General features: G+C 42.3%; 2 protein-coding genes across 2 annotated transcripts; both read right to left on the reverse strand.

Annotated features, from left to right (window-relative positions):
- Positions 1 to 1,224: 1,224 nt before the first annotated feature.
- LOC121706196 (keratin, type I cytoskeletal 13-like) lies at positions 1,225 to 5,328 on the reverse strand. The gene is made up of 7 exons (XM_042087718.1): positions 4,824 to 5,328; positions 4,317 to 4,399; positions 3,882 to 4,038; positions 3,241 to 3,402; positions 2,988 to 3,113; positions 2,546 to 2,766; positions 1,225 to 1,477 (listed from the first exon to the last, which is right to left on the reverse strand). Exons 1-7 carry the CDS (start codon positions 5,256 to 5,258, stop codon positions 1,354 to 1,356), a joined length of 1,308 nt encoding a protein of 435 aa, XP_041943652.1. The 5' UTR covers positions 5,259 to 5,328; the 3' UTR covers positions 1,225 to 1,353.
- A 10,163-nt stretch (positions 5,329 to 15,491) lies between these two features.
- LOC121706195 (keratin, type I cytoskeletal 13-like) lies at positions 15,492 to 19,261 on the reverse strand. Its single transcript, XM_042087717.1, has 7 exons — positions 18,743 to 19,261; positions 18,236 to 18,318; positions 17,801 to 17,957; positions 17,428 to 17,589; positions 17,175 to 17,300; positions 16,776 to 16,996; positions 15,492 to 15,737 (listed from the first exon to the last, which is right to left on the reverse strand). The coding sequence occupies exons 1-7, from the start codon at positions 19,175 to 19,177 to the stop codon at positions 15,614 to 15,616; spliced, it is 1,308 nt and encodes a 435-aa protein (XP_041943651.1). The 5' UTR covers positions 19,178 to 19,261; the 3' UTR covers positions 15,492 to 15,613.
- Positions 19,262 to 21,104: the final 1,843 nt, after the last annotated feature.

Genomic DNA, 21,104 nt, shown 5'->3' on the forward strand with positions numbered 1-21,104 from the left:
GAAAGACTGCATGGCGTCAGCTTGATTCATGTTGTGTTGTAGGCTACATGCTGATCATTATCACTAGGCTAGTGGTTTAGGGCGCGATTTTTTTTCTCTCCCTTTCTGTTTTCGTTAGTCTTAACTTTTTTTTTTACTCAAGTAACGGATGGGATTTTTGATGTAGCGAAGTACAATACTTCACTCAAAATGTAAAAAGTAAAATTTAAAATACCGATTTTATAAACTACTTAAAAAATACAAAATACACACAAAAACTACTCAATACAGTAACGTGAGTAAATGTATTTCGTTACTTTCCACCTCTGCTTTTAGCTATCCGTTTCGTACAGACTACTCAGGTATGCTCATGCGTATATTTCACAGGTATGCGCATGCATATATCGTAAAAGATTTCAAGACAAAACCATTGAACATATTTTAATCTGTATTTATAAAAAAAAAAATACTGTAGATTAGATTGATGTGTTAAAATTATGATCGATAGTCTAATAATGGCATTATTAAGTGAAGAGTACCTGATGACTTGTTCAGGACTTGAAAAAGATTGGGACTTGGACTTGGACTCGACTTGGCTTTGAGGTGCCTTGGACTTGGACTCGACTTGCCCTTCTCTGTCTGTACTTGGGACTTGACTTGGACTCGACTTGCCCTTTTCTGTCTTGACTTGGACTTGACTTGGACTTGACTGCTAAGACTTGGGACTTACTTGTGACTTGCCAAACAGTGACTTGGTCCCACCTCTGCACTCTTGCTTCAATTGTATTCTACTGCTGTAGCTGTAGCTCTGTATCTTAAACGTTATTGTTGCTTAAATGTATTGACAGACACAGTGGTAAGTCCTAGATATAATCTCCTCTGCACTGTAGCTTAAATGTTATTCTATTCCTGTAGCTATAGCTGTGTTTCTCAACTGTTGTAAGTTGCTTGGATAAACTCATCTGCCAAATGAATAAATGTAAATGTTTAATGACTGTATGGGTAACTTATAAGGTATTAATAATTCAATGTGTTGCAAAATCATTAAAACATGTCTTTCTTAAATGATAATGGTCAAGCTCATATTAGTTTCAACATGAACAGATGAGCTTTTGCCTTCAGGGTTTGTATTGTTAAATTTCTGTCTCTATCTTTCTGTTCTGTTACATTATGCTCGTTTCTGCCACAAAATATTCAACCAGTTCGTTACCCAACTGATTAGGAATAAAAAACCACCAAACAACATTTTAATACTGAACACCACAGGGCACTTTTTATTGTTTTTTCTCTTTTCTCTCAGGTCTTGTGCTTTGAGAGGCTCTACTTTGTTGGGCTTATTTCCAGTGCTCTGCTGTTGCAGTGTGTTAATGCCTCTCAGTGAGTCGCAGACGTGGACTGGGAGGAGCTGGACGAGCTGACCACCTTGCCGTCCACAACCTCCTCCACGATGGTCACCACCTTGCGTGTTGTGGTTGATGAGGACGAGCTGGAGGTAGTGCTAAAGGGCAGACAAACAAATTATGGTTTAGTTTCAAGAGTCAACTGGGCGATAGAATTACCGGAGGCAGGGGCGCCTGCAGGAATTAATGCTATGGTACGCACACTATGGTAATGCTATGGTACGCACACCCATCCCCCCCCCCCCCCCCCCCCCCTCGAAGAAAAAAAAAAAAAGTGGACAGTATTTTTCCTTTAGGTTCGTGCATACATAGCATAACAACATCCACATGCAATAATGCAACAACGTCTACAATTACCTATTCATTTGGGCAACTTTATACATCCCTATACAGGCTAAAGCTACTTTTAGTTGTGTTGTAGCGTACTGTAACGTCTGGCTTTAAACAGCTGTAATGCAGTCGTTCTGACAAGCACACCAATTGCTTAGCCAACCTTGTTCTTGTCCATCTGGAATAGCTCCTCTAGCTTTGCTGCCTCCATCCTTTCTGTTTTCGTTGTTTAAACTTGTGGTATCCATGATGAGTATTGAGGTAGTGAATTAGCTCAACATTGTGTGCTGATAACCATATAGAAAGCCGAGTAAAAGAAGACAAGTAGCCTATGCGTGCCTGCGTGCGTATTCTCTCCTGCTCAAACATGTGTGCGCGTTAATTTTGAAGTGTTCACTAACTTTACTTAATAGAAAATTGTAAATAGCCTGATGGCATGCAACTAATGGGATACTGTGCATAGTTGGAAAGGTATGGTAGGCCAATATGGTGTGAATATACACACACACAAGGTAAATTTTCTCTCGTTGTTGAGTGATGGTACGCACAGTGCGTACGGACGTACACCTGCAGGCGCGCCTGACCGGAGGATTCATTATTGGAGCAGTTCAATTCAAATTAACTTTTGATGTATTTAAAGCAACATTAACAGTGAACATTATCTCAAGTCACTCTACAGAAACAACACAACTCTTTACGGTAGTGTAAGTGTTATTCTATCAGTAATAAGAGGGCTTTTTGTGATAGGGTTTCACAGTTTGTACAACTGACCCATGAACTATAGATTAAATGGACAATCTTGCTAATTTCCCTTGCTCGTGGTCTTTTCCCCTCACCTGACAGCTTCTCCGTCCAGGAGTCTTCTGTACTCGGCGATCTCCATCTCCAGTCTGGTCTTGATGTCCAGGAGCATCTTGTATTCGTAGCCCTGGCGCTCGAGGTCAGCACGCAGCTGTGTGAGCTGTTCCTCCAGGCTGCTCACCTGCATCTGGTAGCCCGAGAGCATGGACGAGTAGCGCGCCTGTGTGTCTGCCAGAGTGCCTTCCAGCGACGCTTTCTGGGGAGAGCAAAAGACAAGAGTGATCAGAGGTTAGCTCAGATTAGCTGATTAGTGATTTTAGGTACTTTAGAGATTGCGTTTATAATACTTTGACTTGTTGAATGCTGCCTTTTTATTATTGTTTATGAGTATACAAGCCATTTTAAACCACTATCCAAAGCTTGCTGTTACTTCACATGGTAGTTGTTGTATGCTAGCCTATCATCCTAATTGCTTACCATGCTGAGCTGAGACTGAAGCTCAATTTCGAGCCCCTGCAGTGTGCGTTTGACTTCGTTGATTTCCGACCGTGACGTCTGCAGTACCTCTGTGCTGACGGCGACTTCCTTGTTCAGAGCCTCTGTCTGTTTGAACACAGCACGCGTAGCATGTCAATTACCACATTTAGGCAATTAATATCAAAAGATAGTGAACGAATACATTGATATCTTATACTGGATGTTCAGACTAACAGAGTACTATCCGGTGTACCTTGCTCTGGAACCACGATTCCAGCTCTCTGTTGTTCTTGGCAGCGACGGTCTCGTAGTGTTCACGGATCTCGGCCATGACCTTGGACAGGTCCTCCTGTGGTGCGGCATCAACCTCCACGTGAACCTGTCCCGTCATCTGTGCACGCATGGCCAGGAGCTCCTGAGAAGAGAACGAGACAAAAGAGCATTAGTGAGTTACACATACTTATAGGCAGTCATAATATACTGTGATATTCAGGGAACAGTTACATGTTACTGTGGAGGGCATGCCATTGCCTATAGAGACCCATAGTTCTAACTGTGTCTCTATGACATGTTTTAACTGTGTCTCTATGACACGTTCTAACTGTGTCTCTATGACACGTTTTAACTGTGTCTCTATGACACGTTCTAACTGTGTCTCTATGACATGTTCTAACTGTGTTTCTATGACATGTTTTAACTGTGTCTCTATGACATGTTCTAACTGTGTCTCGTTCTGTGTCTCTATGACACGTTTTAACTGTGTCTCTATGACATGTTCTAACTGTGTCTCGTTCTAACTGTGTCTCTATGACATGTTCTAACTGTGTCTCTATGACATGTTTTAACTGTGTCTCTATGACACGTTCTAACTGTGTTTCTATGACATGTTCTCACCTCCTCGTGGTTCTTCTTGAGGAAGATGAGTTCCTCCCTCAGGCCCTCGATCTGCATCTCCAGGTCGGAGCGGGCCATGGTCAGCTCATCCAGGACTTTCCTCAGGTTGGCGATGTCAGCCTCCACTGATTGCCTCATGGCGAGCTCGTTCTCATATCTGATCACAACCAAAACCATCCCATTAATTTATGAATGGACATGATAAAATCTTGTTATTTGTGTCATTCATTGTTCAGGAAAAGTCCTCGAATCTGGTCAGGATAAAGACAGAAAAGCCCAAACCTAACAACGTGTGTTGCCATTGTGTGACGTTTAGGATTAACTGATGGAAGTTAAGGAATGCAGCTGTTTCTAATTATGCTTTAATTAACCAAACTTGTCCCTAAATCCGGAATGGAATATGGAATTTTAAATTCTGGAATATAGAATACTTACTTGACTCTGAAGTCATCAGCAGCGAGCTTGGCGTTGTCAATGCTGAGGTAGATACCTCCATTGACACGGGTGGCATCCTGAATCTGCACGGACGAAAAAGAGAGACCATTAATACAAATGTCTTTGTTTAAGGATTAGAGTTGTTTGACATGCTCAGGGACATTACTCCTGTTGTGCAATAACACAGAGCAGCACATGGGCTCAAGTATATATTGAATATATTTGAATATTCAATGCATTCCATGCATCTAATGATAAACATCATCTTCTTTTGACTAAAATAAAGTACACTTGATAACAGCAACGAATGGACTACTCTTTAGTTTAGTCAGCACATATGATTTCATTTCCATTCTAATATTAAACTTTAAGACTAAAAACTATTATTAAAAGTACATTTATTGTAGTGGGCACTTGCATGCATTAACAGACATGTCATGCAGGTTGTTGACTGTATGACACACTAATGTGTGAAACCAAACAGCGGCCATGAACATGCAAACGTACCTTGGCCTGGAGGTCGCTGATGGTGACATGGAAGGCAGTGTAGTCACGGGCAGTGGGGGATGTCTTGCTCTCCAGGAACTTTCTGATCTTCAGCTCCAGCTCGGCGTTGGCCTTCTCTAGGGAGCGCACCTTCTCCAGGTAGGAGGCCAGGCGGTCGTTGAGGTTCTGCATGGTTGCCTTCTCGTTGACGCTCACGCCGTCGGAGAGCTGGAAGCCGCCCCCGTAGCCGCCGCCACCGCCGCCTGCGGAGAAGGAGCTGGACGCGCTGGAGATGCGCACGCCGGACCCTCCTGCACCCCCGTACACGCTGCCGGCACGCATGGCGCTGGTGCGGCCGTAGCTGCCGCCGCCAACCGAGGACATGGAGAGGCGAGAGCCGCCCATGGAACCGCCGGCCCTCATGGAGCCCCCGGAGGAAGAGCTGGAGTAATACATGTCTGCTTGCCTGTCTGTATACGTGCAGGTGGGTGTGTTAGAGAGAGCGGCCCTGACTACTGAGAGGAGGGAGTAAGTGGAGAGGGGAAGATTCAGTCCGCCTTTTATAGCCCTGGAGAGGAGGGATGTGGGGTGGAGGTGTGGTAGTGTGTGTGTGTTGGGGGGGGGGGGGGGGGGGGGGGCACGCACACATATAGATCGCACAAAGACACACCCATGCTTTTATCCAGGGAAAGCAAGTAAATACTGGCATATATTGTCACACACACACACCCACACCCGGAGGGTTGCTGGTTTGAGCCCCGACCAGTCGGCCGCGGCTGAAGTGCCCTTGAGCAAGGCACCTAACCCCTCACTGCTCCCCGAGCGCCGCCGTTGAAGCAGGCAGCTCACTGCACCGGGATTAGTGTGTGCTTCACTAATTCACCGATTGGGTTAAATGCAGAGACCAAATTTCCCTCGCGGGATCAAAAAAGTATATCTACTTATACTTATACTTATACACACACCTTTAGCACAGATTATCACTCATGATCACACCCACACAAAGAATAAAGGCAGGTGTGGCAAGACTCTGCGTAAACCAGTCTGACCAGATCTTTTACACACACAGAGACACACTTTCTCTTTCTTTCTCTCTCTCTCTCTCTCTCTCTCTTTCTCTCTCTCTCAATTCAATTCAAGTGAGCTTTATTAGCATGACAAATATTTTTGCATTGCCAAAGCAGAACATACATTTAGACATACATTTACATAGAGAATGCTTGGAATACAGTACATAGCAAATAGATACACATCCAAGATTAACAAACAAGCTGGTGTGTGTGTGTGTGTGCGTGTGTGTGCATGTGTGCGTGCATGCGTGCGTGTGTGTGTGCGTGGCTGCGTGTATGTATGGTGTTTGTCTGTGTAATTATATGGATAGGTGCCATATAAAAGTAATGATTATTTAATTATTTTATTATTTAACCACTGTCCCTTGCCTTATGGCATTCGGTGACGTATTTGGCAGCAAGATTTGCTGTCTGTCCATGCTGTCCGAGTAAGACTGCCATTATTTCTTGTTGTTCTAGATTTCTGAACCCTGGGATTAGGCTTGTAAGCCTGTCAAAGTATGACTTACGTATAGTTGTATATTTCTCACAGTGAAGAAGAAAGTGCACCTCAGTCTCAACCTCACCTGTTATGCAGTGACCACATATTCTTTGCTCTCTTGGCAACCAGGATTTTCTCAGTCTGCCCTTTTCTATGGCTAGACTGTGGTCACTGAGTCTGTATTTGGTCAGGATCTGTCTCTGCTTTATATCTCTAACAGTAAAGAGATATTCTTCCAATTGGTATTCAGATTTTATTGACCGGTAACATTCTAACTTGCTTTGGTTTTTTGTCTCCTTTTGCCAATGTTCCAAATATTTTTCTTTAGATTCTTGAATGATCTTATTGGTGTTCAGTTTGAAAGCAGCACTTGTCTGAGAGAAGTTATTAATGTTTATTAGGGGGAGATTAGTTAGTCTCAGTACAAGCTGACTCAGAGGACTCTTTTCAGGGTTCAGATCTTGAGTTTTTACTGCATTAAAATGCAGTGTGTCAGTGGGACTTGTTTGGAGATGCATCCAGAATTTGAGGGCTCTTTTTTGCATGTTGATGGCCAATGGGAATCTGCCTAGTTCTGCCCTGTATGCATTGTTTGGTGTTTTCTTTTGGATTTTTAAGATCAATCGGCAGTAGGCTTTCTATAGGATGTTTGTCCCATCTAGTGTAGCTATGCTCACTGAGTGGACCCCATACCTCACTTCCGTACAGCGCAATGGGCTGGATTACACAGTCAAATATTTTGCACCAAATTTTAATAGGTATGTTTATGTTCCAGACATTTCTTTTTATTGCATATAGGGCTCTGCGAGCTTTTTCTTTTAGTGCATTCACTGCTATGCTGAAACTCCCTGATGCAGTCATAATGAAGCCAAGGTAAGAGTGCTGCATCGTGTGTTCTAGGCATCTGCATCTGCTGCCTAGATTGAAATGGTATCTGTGTTCCTGACATCTGGGCTTCTTTAGGAAAATCATGATATTTGTCTTTTTTAGATTTACTGTCAGGGCCCAGTGCTGACAGTATTTCTCTAGCAGGTCCAGCTGCTGCTGTAGCCCCTGTGCAGTGGGAGACACCAGCACCAGGTCATCCGCATAGAGGAGGAATTTGATTTCTTTCTCATGTAGAGCAAGGCCAGGAGCTGTAGACTGGTCCAACTGCACCGCTAACTCATTGATGTAAATATTGAACAGTGTTGGACTGAGGCTACAGCCCTGCCTTACTCCTCTTTTTTGAGTGAAGGATTCTGTAATTCTGTCGCCAATTTTCACAGTGTTTTTGTTTTCAGAATACATTGTCTTTATTAACTGTTATACTTTACCCCCTACATCACTTTGTAAAAGTTTATAATATAATCCCTCATGCCAAATTGAATCAAATGCTTTTTTGAAATAAACAAAACAAGCAAATATTTTTCCTTTTTTTGTTTGGTTTACATGTTTAGTTATTAGGGTGTGGAGGCTGTAAATGTGGTCAGTAGTGCGGTAATTTGGGAGAAATCCGATTTGATTTTTGCTCAGGACGTTGTGCTCCATAAGGAAGGTTACAATTCGATCATTGTGAATAGTGTTAAACAACTTCCCCAGACTACTGTTCACACAAATGCCTCTGAAATTATTAGTGTCCAATTTATCTCCACTCTTGTATATGGGTGTAATAAACCCTTGGCTCCAGATGTCAGGAAAATAGCCCGAACTTAAGGTGAGGTTGAATAGTTTGAGCATTGCTCTTTGCAGCTCAGGGGTGCTGTTTTTAATCATTTCCCCTCTAATATTATCAGGGCCGCAGGATTTTTTATTTTTCAGCTTTTTCATTTTGGATTCAAGTTCAATTTGAGTAATTGGGAAATCAAGTGGATTTTGGTTGTCCTTGACTGCCTTTTCAAGAGATTGTAATTTTGTCATGATCGTTTTGTAATTAGAATTTAATTCTTGGGGCGTAATGTCTTTGGATAAATTTTCAAAATGTTTTTTCCAGATTTCTCCATTTTGAATGGGTAGGTTTTGTGGTTTAGATTTATTCAGATTGTTCTACATTTCCCAGAACTGATTGTTCTTAATTGATTCCTCAATTTTATTGAGGGTTTTGTTAGTGTGGTTAATTTTTTTCTGTCTTTTGTAGTGCTGGAGTGCAGCCATTTGTAGTGCTTTAGTGTTCCATGGTAGTCTTGTCGAATACATGCATGCTCGGGTTGGTGGTGTTTAAGGTTTGATAGATGTCTCAGTTTTTTCCTGAGTTGTTTACATTCATCATCAAACCATTTTTCTTCTCTTTTGTTATTTGTTTTTCTTTTGTGAGATGTTTGCATTCCATCTACATCTGCTGCTTTTAGAAATATTTCATTTAATTCATCAGTGGCTTTATTAACACCAGCTTTGCTGATTTCAAATGGTTTTGAATTGTAACATTCAATGCATTCTTTTAATTCTGGGGAGTTTAAAGCGTTAATAAAATGTCCTGGGCTGTCATGAGTCCATCTATATCTTTTGTTTAGTTTGAATAGTTTACTGGACTCAATTTTTGGCTGCTTTATGATTTTAAGGAAGATGTTAGTCTGGTTATGGTCTGATAGTGGAGTTTGCTGCCTGACAGTGAATGCTTTGAAGGAGGTGGGGTCCATGTCAGTGATTGCATAGTCAACTACACTAGGTCCAAGAGCTGAACAATACGTGAACCTCCCTAAAGAGTCCCCTCTGATCCTGCCATTAAGAATGTACAGACCTAAGGCTCGACAGAGGTGCACTAGCTCTTTTCCATTTTTGTTGACAGTATAGTCAAGGCTGTGTCTCATGGGTAAATTTGGTGTGAAGTACAATTGGCTTTGATCAAACACATGGTTGTTACCTTGTGGGTCTACATAGTCTATTTCAGACCCGGTTCTGGCATTTAGGTCCCCACACAGCAGCACATTCCCCTGGGCCTGGACATGGCTGATATCTGTGTAAAGGTTGTCCATGTATTCTTCCTCATAGTAGGGGGATTCTATTGGGGGGACATATATGGCACATAAGTATATGTCATTTACAGATATACCCGTGCTACTTTGTAGTTTTAGCCAACAGTGTGATTTGCCTAATTGCACTATAGAAATGTGTTTAGTGAGCTTTTCTTTGTACCACACCAAAATTCCACCAGAACTCCTGCCATGACGTATATTACTGTTTTTTAGGGGGGAATTACAATTTCATTATATCCCTTGGGACAGTGGGTGGGTGTTTCTGTGCGGCACCATGTTTCAGTAAGAATAAGTATATCAACATTTTCAATACTTTTCAAAAACTCAGGTTGAGTGGTCTTACAACCAAAGGTAGAGGAGTAAAGTCCCTGGATATTCCAAAAACTGATGAAATGAGCTCATCTCTCGTCAGCGGTCACGTCAAGAGCGTCCGACAGACTGAAGCCACGGCCGGCTGAAAGCCCCATTGAGGCAGTAGAGATGCGTACCCCGGTCCCACCGGCACCCCCATACACACTACCGCAAAAATACTTGGTGCTTTTATGCAGAAAATGAGGAAGGGGAGAGCAAGTGCTAAAGGGTAATTGCTACCCTGGATCAGGCGCGCCTGCAGGTGTACGTCCGTACGCACTGTGCGTACCGTCACTCAACAACGAGAGAAAATTTACCTTGTGTGTGTGTATATTCACACCATATTGGCCTACCATACCTTTCCAACTATGCACAGTATCCCATTAGTTGCATGCCATCAGGCTATTTACGATTATCTATTAAGTAAAGTTAGTGAACACTTCAAAATTAACGCGCACACATGTTTGAGCAGGAGAGAATACGCACGCAGGCACGCATAGGCTACTTGTTTTCTTTTACTCGGCTTTCTATATGGTTATCAGCACACAATGTTGAGCTAATTCACTAACTCAATACTCATCATGGATATCACAAGTGTAAACAACGAAAACAGAAAGGATGGAGGCAGCAAAGCTAGAGGAGCTATTCAAGATGGGCAAGAACAAGGTTGGCTAAGCAATTGGTGTGCTTGTTAGAACGACTGCATTACAGTTGTTTAGACGTTACAGTACGCTACTAAAGGTAGCTTTAGCCTGTATAGGGATGTATAAAGTTGCCCAAATGAATAGGTAATTGTAGACATTGTTGTTGCATTATTGCATGTGGTACTGTCCACGCGCGAACGTTTTTTTTTTTTTTTTTTTGCGTACCATAGCATTAATTCCTGCAGGCGCCCCTGCCCTGGATTAGTGTTGAGGCATCATCACACACACACACACACACACAGCCTCTCCTTTCACCCTCGAGCGAATATTTCAGTAGAACGAAACCTGTCGCGACACACATTGTGTGACCCAGCTGAGTATCTCGGGTCAGGTAAATAATGCGAGGAATCTCCAGTCACACAGACGCCTAAGACTGGGCCCCTTCAGGCACAGATGTGTCCCAGACAGGCTATGGGGGAATGAAACAATAATGACTGATCGACCAAAAGTGGACTGAGGGGATAAAATGTAGACAGGCTAGTTTTCAGAGAGGTCCTCCGGGAGGCAGCCATGCAAACAAAGGGGCCCTAAGCTTCAGACTTCCCCTTCCAGAACAATACCTGCTCAGTTGCAGTGCAGGTATTGATCTAGGAACGTACATATGTCTGTTTACTTTGACATTATTGTTTAGATGTTAGCTTAACGGGTTAATATACATGTGTGACAGTAAGGATGCTCTCATATCCTTTGCTTAAACCAGCGTGTTGTTAGTCAGACAGAGTGAAAGGGCCAAAAATCAGACAATGTTGTTATTTTTCTCAATGCATTCAATGTCAGAAATCAGTAGTTACAGTAGCTCCAGGACCGTATTACATCTTGTTTTTAATGTTAGCTTAAATGTTATGCTATTGTTGTAGCTGTAGCTCTGTAGCTTAAATGTTGACAGATACAGTGCTAAATCCTAGGTATAATCCAGACATGTGGACTCGAGTCACATGACTTGGACTCGAGTCAGACTCGAGTCATGATCTTAATGACTTCATACTCGACTTGATAAAATTCGGCATGACTTGCGACTCGACTTGGACTTGAATACTATTCACTCGAGACTTGACTCGGACTTTGCCTCTTTAACTAATGACTTGACAGGTCTCGAGTCAAAAAATGAATTTCCTGATCGTGGACCAGTCACCCCAGAGATGCTTTCACCTCGCAACGAAAAAAACAAAATACACATAGTGGACACAAACATGCAGAGCACAGTGATCAGTGCTGCTGTTACCACCACGCATCACACACTGTGTGTAGGGCACCAAGACACAGAGAAAGGACCAATAATAAATAAATATTAGCTTTACTGCAAACTGATTTGCATTTTTGTTAGAGAACGTTTACAATGTCAAAATGTATCAACAGCATGTTACATTAGGATGATCCAACTTGAACGTATGCTAGTGGCCTACTCCATTTAATTGAGAACGCGTCTCAGCGCACACGAAAGGGAGAGAAACGTGGGCCTATGAAGGGAAATCATGAAGGAAATAAAGACGAGATTAGAGGAAATTGCGGATTTATCCGGTACTCACTACTGTTATAAACTGTGAGAGCCAGGGCACTTTGACAGGCTGCAAATGGACAAGAATATGAAGAGTTGTCTTTGCTTTTGTGTAATGGAACTGGTGAGTCTTGAAGTCTTCAATAATTCGTTTACATGAAGCACATGATATTATGCCGATTGAAACGCATTCCACGTAGCTAGGTGGCTACTGGCTATACCAGGCTCATAATTCACTTTTAATTGCAAACAGAAAATGTCTAGCAAGCATCATGTCATTACATGCTTTTATTTCCAAAGGAATGAAAGCTGTTTGTGCCAACTTAATATCATGCGTATCGTTGTTAATATTGTGCTATACATGTGGCACAAACAATGTTAGAGTTTGTGGACTAGGCTAGCCATAGCTATATTTGAATGGAGCTGGTAAAAAAACATCATTAGGAGAACGTGTGGACAGTGGCACACAATGGGCTTAAAGTGACAGTGCACCTTTTACAAATGAGTTAACCCTTTAGGCGCCAGAGGTTTTTTTTCGAAACGTTCGATTTTGACATCTTCATTTCAAAAGGCTATATCTTAAAAGTGATAAAAGATAGAGACTTTCTGTAAATTAGAGAAATATTAAGGATGACCCAAAGTTTATGTAGGGATTAAATGTTTATATCTAATTTGCATATTATGACGTCATATGGTGGCGGCCATCTTGGATTATAGAATTTTCATGAAAAGTCGCATGTTTGAATGATAAAATGCACCACTTCTTTCCCCCCAAAATGTACCTCACCTTCTGTATGCTATATTGCACAATACTGAATGCTCAGGTAAATACTAAGTAGTAAACAAACTATGTAAATCATTACTAATAAATGGCAGAAACAAACCAAATGCATGTAGCGGTAGGCGCCTTTTGCTGTAGAGATTTTCCATTTACTACATACAGTAGGCACTCTGATTCCATGTATGGGGCACATATATATTATTCAGATGACACACAAACACAAGTAGACAAGACCTGTTTAGTTCAAAAGCTTACTTGCCACGGCAAGGCACAGATCAGGAGTGAGATGACGAGACAAGACAAGAGACAATGTTAGTATTTGTTTTCTTTTTTTTGTTTTTGTTGTTTTTTTGTTGTTGGTTTTTTTCTTAGCTGACAAAGACACACACATCACAAGGACATGAACACACAAAAAAGAACACATATATGTCCTAAATGGTCAGGGAAATAGATAATCATCAGTGTAAATCATTACTAATAAATGGCTGATCATTTTTTTTTTTTTTCTGTAGCAGGCCTTTTGCTGTAGAGATAATGACTATCCATATCCTATCCATACAGGGCCGGCATTCCCATCATCTTGTGATAGACTATGCATGGCCTAATGGCTCTCCTGCCCCGTGTCACCACCTCTGCTCCTGTTGCGAGCAGCATGGCCAGATCTGCCTTGCGCTCGCGTCGAGTGGAGAGAATTTGCGCAGCTCGGACTAGGCCTAATGTCATTCTCATTGTGACTCCCCACACTGCCTCTACGTTCCCCCCTAACTGTCCCAGTGGCATTAGACAAAGGCTCCACCACGTTACTGTCGCCGCGATTGCGGAGAGGCAAACGTTCAAAAGACAGAAGCTAGCGCTATGGACATTAGGCTACATCCAGCCTCGATCGCCACACCACTAACACCCTGCTAACTTCCAGATGAACACTCCGAACCCGTGAAACATTATTCCCACCAGTGACATTGGGCAAACGATTCAACGTTTGTGCTTGGTGTAAGCTAAACTATGGAGTAAACTCTCACTTTGTCCAGCTGCATCATTGCAAGGCAGGGACGCATCTGAAGCCTCACTAAACGAATCACCGTCATTTTCTGAAGGCAGATATTCCCCTTCAGAATCAGGGTCCGCGAATAGAAGACCCAACACTTCATTTCGGGTAAACTTTTTTGATGCCATTAGACGATAATCTAATGCAAATACTCGCTGACGTTGACAATATCGCTCTGACAAAGTGGCTCACACGAACACTAGCTCCGGTATTTCACGCACTGATTCAATGCGCTGTAGCTAGAAAGTTTTGTTTAAACCCTGCCCTTTTTTCGACTCTGGGATGACGTATGACATGTCTGCCATCTAGGGGAGTGGAGGCCGAACGAAATATGACACCCTATTTGACTAAATCGGCCGTTTTATTCAGTACCGCATCTTGTTCACTAAAGTCGACCGTGGCGCCTAGAGGGTTAAACAGCATCACATGTATAGTATTTAAGAAATTAATACTTTAAAACAAAATTACTTTGTCATTATTATCCTTTAAATAAATAGAAGTGTTTTACTTTTACCTTTGTGGTTACTCAGTAATTTTGTGATTTATGCTGTATTTAATATGCCATATAAGAAGCTTTAATCACAAATAATCTAGATTAATTCATTTCAAAATATGAGAAATTAGTTATTTTTTTTAATTGTTTGACAGCCCTAATAAAAACGTAAAATATTTAACTGCAGCAATTTACTAATGTAGCCTATGTGACGATTCTTCTCGTCACCATTTACTGTAATCATTAACCATGACCTTGGCTTCCCTTATGAGTCGCCACTGGCAGACAGCCTAATAAATTGTTTGCAGGCAAATCTGTGGCCTAACATAGTGAAATGCCATCAGTCAAATTAGTACTCATCCTTACAGTGGACACCGCAATTTGGAAAAACAATATAATTTTGCTGCTATGAGTGTCTTGTAGCTATCCGTTTCGTACAGACTACTCAGGTATGCTCATGCGTATATTTCACAGGTATGCGCATGCATATATCATAAAAGATTTCAAGACAAAACCATTGAACATATTTTAATCTGTATTTATAAAAAAAAAATACTGTAGATTAGATTGATGTGTTAAAATTATGATCGATAGTCTAATAATGGCATTATTAAGTGAAGAGTACCTGATGACTTGTTCAGGACTTGAAAAAGATTGGGACTTGGACTTGGACTCGACTTGGCTTTGAGGTGCCTTGGACTTGGACTCGACTTGCCCTTCTCTGTCTTGACTTGGACTTGACTGCTAAGACTTGGGACTTACTTGTGACTTGCCAAACAGTGACTTGGTCCCACCTCTGGTACAATCTCCTCTGCACTCTTGCTTCAATTGTATTCTACTGCTGTAGCTGTAGCTCTGTATCTTAAACGTTATTGTTGCTTAAATGTATTGACAGACACAGTGGTAAGTCCTAGATATAATCTCCTCTGCACTGTAGCTTAAATGTTATTCTATTGCTGTAGCTATAGCTATGTTGCTCAACTGTTGTAAGTTGCTTGGATAAACTCATCTGCCAAATGAATAAATGTAAATGTAATGTAAATGTTTAATGACTGTATGGGCAACTTATAAGGTATTAATAATTCAATGTGTTGCAAAATCATTAAAACATGTCTTTCTTAAATGATAATGGTCAAGCTCATATTAGTTTCAACATGAACAGATGAGCTTTTGCCATCAGGGTTTGTATTGTTAAATTTCTGTCTCTATCTTTCTGTCTATTTAGTTCTTTCCTTGTTACATTATGCTCGTTTCTGCCGCAAAATATTCAACCAGTTCGTTACCCAACTGATTAGGAATAAAAAACCACCAAACAACATTTTAATACTTAACACCACAGGGCACTTTTTATTGTTTTTTCTCTCAGGTGTTGTGCTTTCAGAGGCTCTACTTTGTTGGGCTTATTTCCAGTGCTCTGCTGTTGCAGTGTGTTAATGCCTCTCATTTAGTCGCAGACATGGACTGGGAGGAGCTGGACGAGCTGACCACCTTGCCGTCCACAACCTCCTCCACGATGGTCACCACCTTGCGTGTTGTGGTCGATGAGGACGAGCTGGAGGTAGTGCTAAAGGGCAGACAAACAAATTATGGTTTAGTTTCAAGAGTCAACTGGGCGTCAGAATTACCGGAGGCAGGGGCGCCTGCAGGAATTAATGCTATGGTACGCACACCCATCCCCCCCCCCGAAAAAAAAAAAAAAAAAACGTTCACGCGTGGACAGTATTTTTCCTTTAGGTTCGTGCATACATAGCATAACAACATCCACATGCAATAATGCAACAACAACGTCTACAATTACCTATTCATTTGGGCAACTTTATACATCCCTATACAGGCTAAAGCTACCTTTAGTTGTGTTGTAGCGTACTGTAACGTCTGGCTTTAAACAGCTGTAATGCAGTCGTTCTGACAACCACACCAATTGCTTAGCCAACCTTGTTCTTGCCCATCTTGAATAGCTCCTCTAGCTTTGCTGCCTCCATCCTTTCTGTTTTCGTTGTTTAAACTTGTGATATCCATGATGAGTATTGAGTTAGTGAATTAGCTCAACATTGTGTGCTGATAACCATATAGAAAGCCAAGTAAAAGAAGACAAGTAGCCTATGCGTGCCTGCGTGCGTATTCTCTCCTGCTCAAACATGTGTGCGCGTTAAAAGTGTTCACTAACTTTACTTAATAGAAAATTGTAAATAGCCTGATGGCATGCAACTAATGGGATACTGTGCATAGTTGGAAAGGTATGGTAGGCCAATATGGTGTGAATATACACACACACAAGGTAAATTTTCTCTCGTTGTTGAGTGATGGTACGCACAGTGCGTACGGACGTACACCTGCAGGCGCGCCTGACCGGAGGATTCATTATTGGAGCAGTTCAATTCAAATTAACTTTTGATGTATTTAAAGCAACATTAACAGTGAACATTATCTCAAGTCACTCTACAGAAACAACACAACTCTTTACGGTAGTGTAAGTGTTATTCTATCAGTAATAAGAGGGCTTTTTGTGATAGGGTTTCACAGTTTGTACAACTGACCCATGAACTATAGATTAAATGGACAATCTTGCTAATTTCCCTTGCTCGTGGTCTTTTCCCCTCACCTGACAGCTTCTCCGTCCAGGAGTCTTCTGTACTCGGCGATCTCCATCTCCAGTCTGGTCTTGATGTCCAGGAGCATCTTGTATTCGTAGCCCTGGCGCTCGAGGTCAGCACGCAGCTGTGTGAGCTGTTCCTCCATGCTGCTCACCTGCATCTGGTAGCCCGAGAGCATGGACGAGTAGCGCGCCTGTGTGTCTGCCAGAGTGCCTTCCAGCGACCTTTTCTGGGGAGAGCAAAAGAGATTGTACTTTAGAGATTGTGCTTATAATACTTTGACTTGTTGAATGCTGCCTTTTTATTATTGTTTATGAGCATACAAGCCATTTTAAACCACTATCCAAAGCTTGTTGTTACTTCACATGGTAGTTGTTGTATGCTAGCCTATCATCCTAATTGCTTACCATGCTGAGCTGAGACTGAAGCTCAATTTCGAGCCCCTGCAGTGTGCGTTTGACTTCGTTGATTTCCGACCGTGACGTCTGCAGTACCTCTGTGCTGACGGCGACTTCCTTGTTCAGAGCCTCTGTCTGTTTGAACACAGCACGCGTAGCATGTCAATTACCACATTTAGGCAATTAATATCAAAAGATAGTGAACGTATACATTGATATCTTATACTGGATGTTCAGACTAACAGAGTACTATCCGGTGTACCTTGCTCTGGAACCACGATTCCAGCTCTCTGTTGTTCTTGGCGGCGACGGTCTCGTAGTGTTCACGGATCTCGGCCATGACCTTGGACAGGTCCTCCTGTGGTGCGGCATCAACCTCCACATGAACCTGTCCCGTCATCTGTGCACGCATGGCCAGGAGCTCCTGAGAAGAGAACGAGACAAAAGAGCATTAGTGAGTTACACATACTTATAGGCAGTCATAATATACTGTGATATTCAGGGAACAGTTACATGTTACTGTGGAGGGCATGCCATTGCCTATAGAGACCTATAGTTCTAACTGTGTCTCTATGACATGTTCTAACTGTGTCTCTATGACATGTTCTAACTGTGTTTCTATGACATGTTCTCACCTCCTCGTGGTTCTTCTTGAGGAAGATGAGTTCCTCCCTCAGGCCCTCGATCTGCATCTCCAGGTCGGAGCGGGCCATGGTCAGCTCATCCAGGACTCTCCTCAGGTTGGCGATGTCAGCCTCCACTGATTGCCTCATGGCGAGCTCGTTCTCATATCTGATCACAACCAAAACCATCCCATTAATTTATGAATGGACATGATAAAATCTTGTTATTTGTGTCATTCATTGTTCAGGAAAAGTCCTCGTATCTGGTCAGGATAAAGACAGAAAAGCCCAAACCTAACAACGTGTGTTGCCATTGTGTGACGTTTAGGATTAACTGATGGAAGTTAAGGAATGCAGCTGTTTCTAATTATGCTTTAATTAACCAAACTTGTCCCTAAATCCGGAATGGAATATGGAATTTTAAATTCTGGAATATAGAATACTTACTTGACTCTGAAGTCATCAGCAGCGAGCTTGGCGTTGTCAATGCTGAGGTAGATACCTCCATTGACACGGGTGGCATCCTGAATCTGCACGGACGAAAAAGAGAGATCATTAATACAAATGTCTTTGTTTAAGGATTAGAGTTGTTTGACATGCTCAGGGACATTACTCCTGTTGTGCAATAACACAGAGCAGCACATGGGCTCAAGTATATATTGAATATATTTGAATATTCAATGCATTCCATGCATCTAATGATAAACATCATCTTCTTTTGACTATAATAAAGTACACTTGATAACAGCAACGAATGGACTACTCTTTAGTTTAGTCAGCACATATGATTTCATTTCCATTCTAATATTAAACTTTGAGACTAAAAACTATTATTAAAAGTACATTTATTGTAGTGGGCACTTGCATGCATTAACAGACATGTCATGCAGGTTGTTGACTGTATGACACACTAATGTGTGAAACCAAACAGCGGCCATGAACATGCAAACGTACCTTGGCCTGGAGGTCGCTGATGGTGACATGGAAGGCAGTGTAGTCACGGGCAGTGGGGGATGTCTTGCTCTCCAGGAACTTTCTGATCTTCAGCTCCAGCTCGGCGTTGGCCTTCTCTAGGGAGCGCACCTTCTCCAGGTAGGAGGCCAGGCGGTCATTGAGGTTCTGCATGGTTGCCTTCTCGTTGACGCTCACGCCGTCGGAGAGCTGGAAGCCGCCCCCGTAGCCGCCCCCACCGCCGCCTGCGGAGAAGGAGCTGGACGCGCTGGAGATGCGCACGCCGGACCCTCCTGCACCCCCGTACACGCTGCCGGCACGCATGGCGCTGGTGCGGCCGTAGCTGCCGCCGCCAACCGAGGACATGGAGAGGCGAGAGCCGCCCATGGAACCGCCGGCCCTCATGGAGCCCCCGGAGGAAGAGCTGGAGTAATACATGTCTGCTTGCCTGTCTGTCTGTATGCGTGCAGGTGGGTGTGTTAGAGAGAGCGGCCCTGACTACTGAGAGGAGGGAGTAAGTGGAGAGGGGAAGATTCAGTCCGCCTTTTATAGTCCTGGAGAGGAGGAATGTGGGGTGGAGGTGTGGTAGTGTGTGTGTTGGGGGAGGGGGGGGGGGTGTGGGCGGTTGGATTTGATTATCTAAGATAGGAGGAGCTGCAGGGCATTGACACATATAGGGCACAAAGACATACACACTCACACAAGTGCACACACGCACACATATAGATCGCACAAAGACACACCCATGCTTTTATCCAGGCAAAGCAAGTAAATACTGGCATATATTGTCACACACACACACACACACACCTTTAGCACAGATTATCACTCATGATCACACCCACACAAAGAATAAAGGCAGGTGTGGCAAGACTCTGTGTAAATCTTGACCAGTCTGACCAGATCTTTTACACACACAGACACACTTTCTCTCTCTCTCTCTCTCTCTTTCTCTCACACACACACACTCTTGTTGTTTTACAAGTAGGAAACTACAACCCCAAAACAGAAAAAGTTGGGACATTGTGTAAAATGTGAATAAAAACAGAATGTAATAATCTGCAAATCTCTTAAACTCATATTTAGTTGCAAAAAGGACACAGACAACATATCAAATGTTGAAAATGACAAATTTGACTATTTCATGGAAAATATATGTTAATTTTTAATTTGATACCAGCAACATGTTTCAAAAAAAGTTGGGACGGGGGTAACAAAATGCTGGAAAAGTTGTGTAATGATAAAGAAAACAAAAGGAAGAATGTTTCACAACTAATTAGGGTAACTGGCAACACAATTGGGTATGAAAAAGAGCATCCCAGAGAGGCAGGGTCTCTTAGAAGTAAAGGGGTATTCATCACTCTGTGTAAACCTGTGTGCACAAATGATGAAACAATGTAATTTTAATGCTTCTTAACATGAAATTGTGACGTATTTAGGGAGTTCATCATCTACAGAACATAATATTATTAAAACATTCAGAGAATCCAGAGAAATCTTTGCAAACAGGGGAAATAGCTGAAAAGCAAATTGGATGGCCGTGGTCTTTTGGACCTCAGATTGCATTGCATCAACACCACACCTGTCTCCAGACCTGTCATTGTATGGGCTCAGGAAAACCTCTGATAACCATTGTCTATGTGCCCAGTTTGATACTCAATTCAAAAACTGCAGCCAAAATGTAACTGCTGAAATTGTATTGAGACACGACACAGAAAATACCACCCTCTTATCTGGGCCTGAGCTTATTTAAAATGGACTGAGGTAACGTGGAAAAAGGTCCTGTGGTTAGACCAATCAAAGTTTGCCATTCTTTTTGGAAATCATGGACTCCTCTGGGCTAAAGAGGAGAGGGCCTATCCAAGTACCGGTATCCAACCTATCCAACTTGTTTTAGTGCTCAGTTCGAAACCCAACATCTATGACGGTGTGGGGGAGCATTAATGCCTACAGCATGGGCATCTTGCACATTTGGCAAAGCACAATCAATTCTGAATGATGTATACAGGTTTTGAGCAACATATACTGCCATCCAGGCAATGTCTTTTTCAGGGACGACCTTGAATATTTCAGGAAAACAATTCCAAAATGAATTCTGCACATATTTAAATAGTATTTCTCCGTGGAGGAAGAGTCCAGGTGCTAAGATGGCCTGTCTGCAGTCCAGATTTGTCAAATATGGTGCATAATGCAATGAAAAGCATGATTAAGAAAACCCCATACTGTTGAGCAACTGAAATCCTATATCGGAGAGTAATGGGACAACATTTCACAGAATTGTGTTAAATGAAGAGTTGAAGCAGCACAGTGGTAAACATGCTCCCGTCCCAACTTTTTTTGAAACATTGCTGGCATCAAATACAAA

The sequence above is a fragment of the Alosa sapidissima genome, chromosome 3 (assembly GCF_018492685.1).
Source record: "Alosa sapidissima isolate fAloSap1 chromosome 3, fAloSap1.pri, whole genome shotgun sequence".
Lineage (NCBI taxonomy): Eukaryota > Metazoa > Chordata > Actinopteri > Clupeiformes > Clupeidae > Alosa > Alosa sapidissima.

Coding starts and splice junctions, on each gene's coding strand:
- LOC121706195 (XM_042087717.1), bottom strand. CDS start 19,177: ATGTATTACTCCAGCTCTTCCTCCGGGGGCTCCATGAGGGCCGGCGGT. Junction 17,958..18,235: donor GCTGATGACTTCAGAGTCAA/GTAAGTATTCTA, acceptor GGTTGTGATCAG/ATATGAGAACGAGCTCGCCA. Junction 16,997..17,174: donor TTCAGTCTCAGCTCAGCATG/GTAAGCAATTAG, acceptor TGCTCTCCCCAG/AAAAGGTCGCTGGAAGGCAC.
- LOC121706196 (XM_042087718.1), bottom strand. CDS start 5,258: ATGTATTACTCCAGCTCTTCCTCCGGGGGCTCCATGAGGGCCGGCGGT. Junction 4,400..4,823: donor TCAGCGACCTCCAGGCCAAG/GTACGTTTGCAT, acceptor TCGTCCGTGCAG/ATTCAGGATGCCACCCGTGT. Junction 3,403..3,881: donor TCAAGAAGAACCACGAGGAG/GTGAGAACATGT, acceptor TTCTCTTCTCAG/GAGCTCCTGGCCATGCGTGC.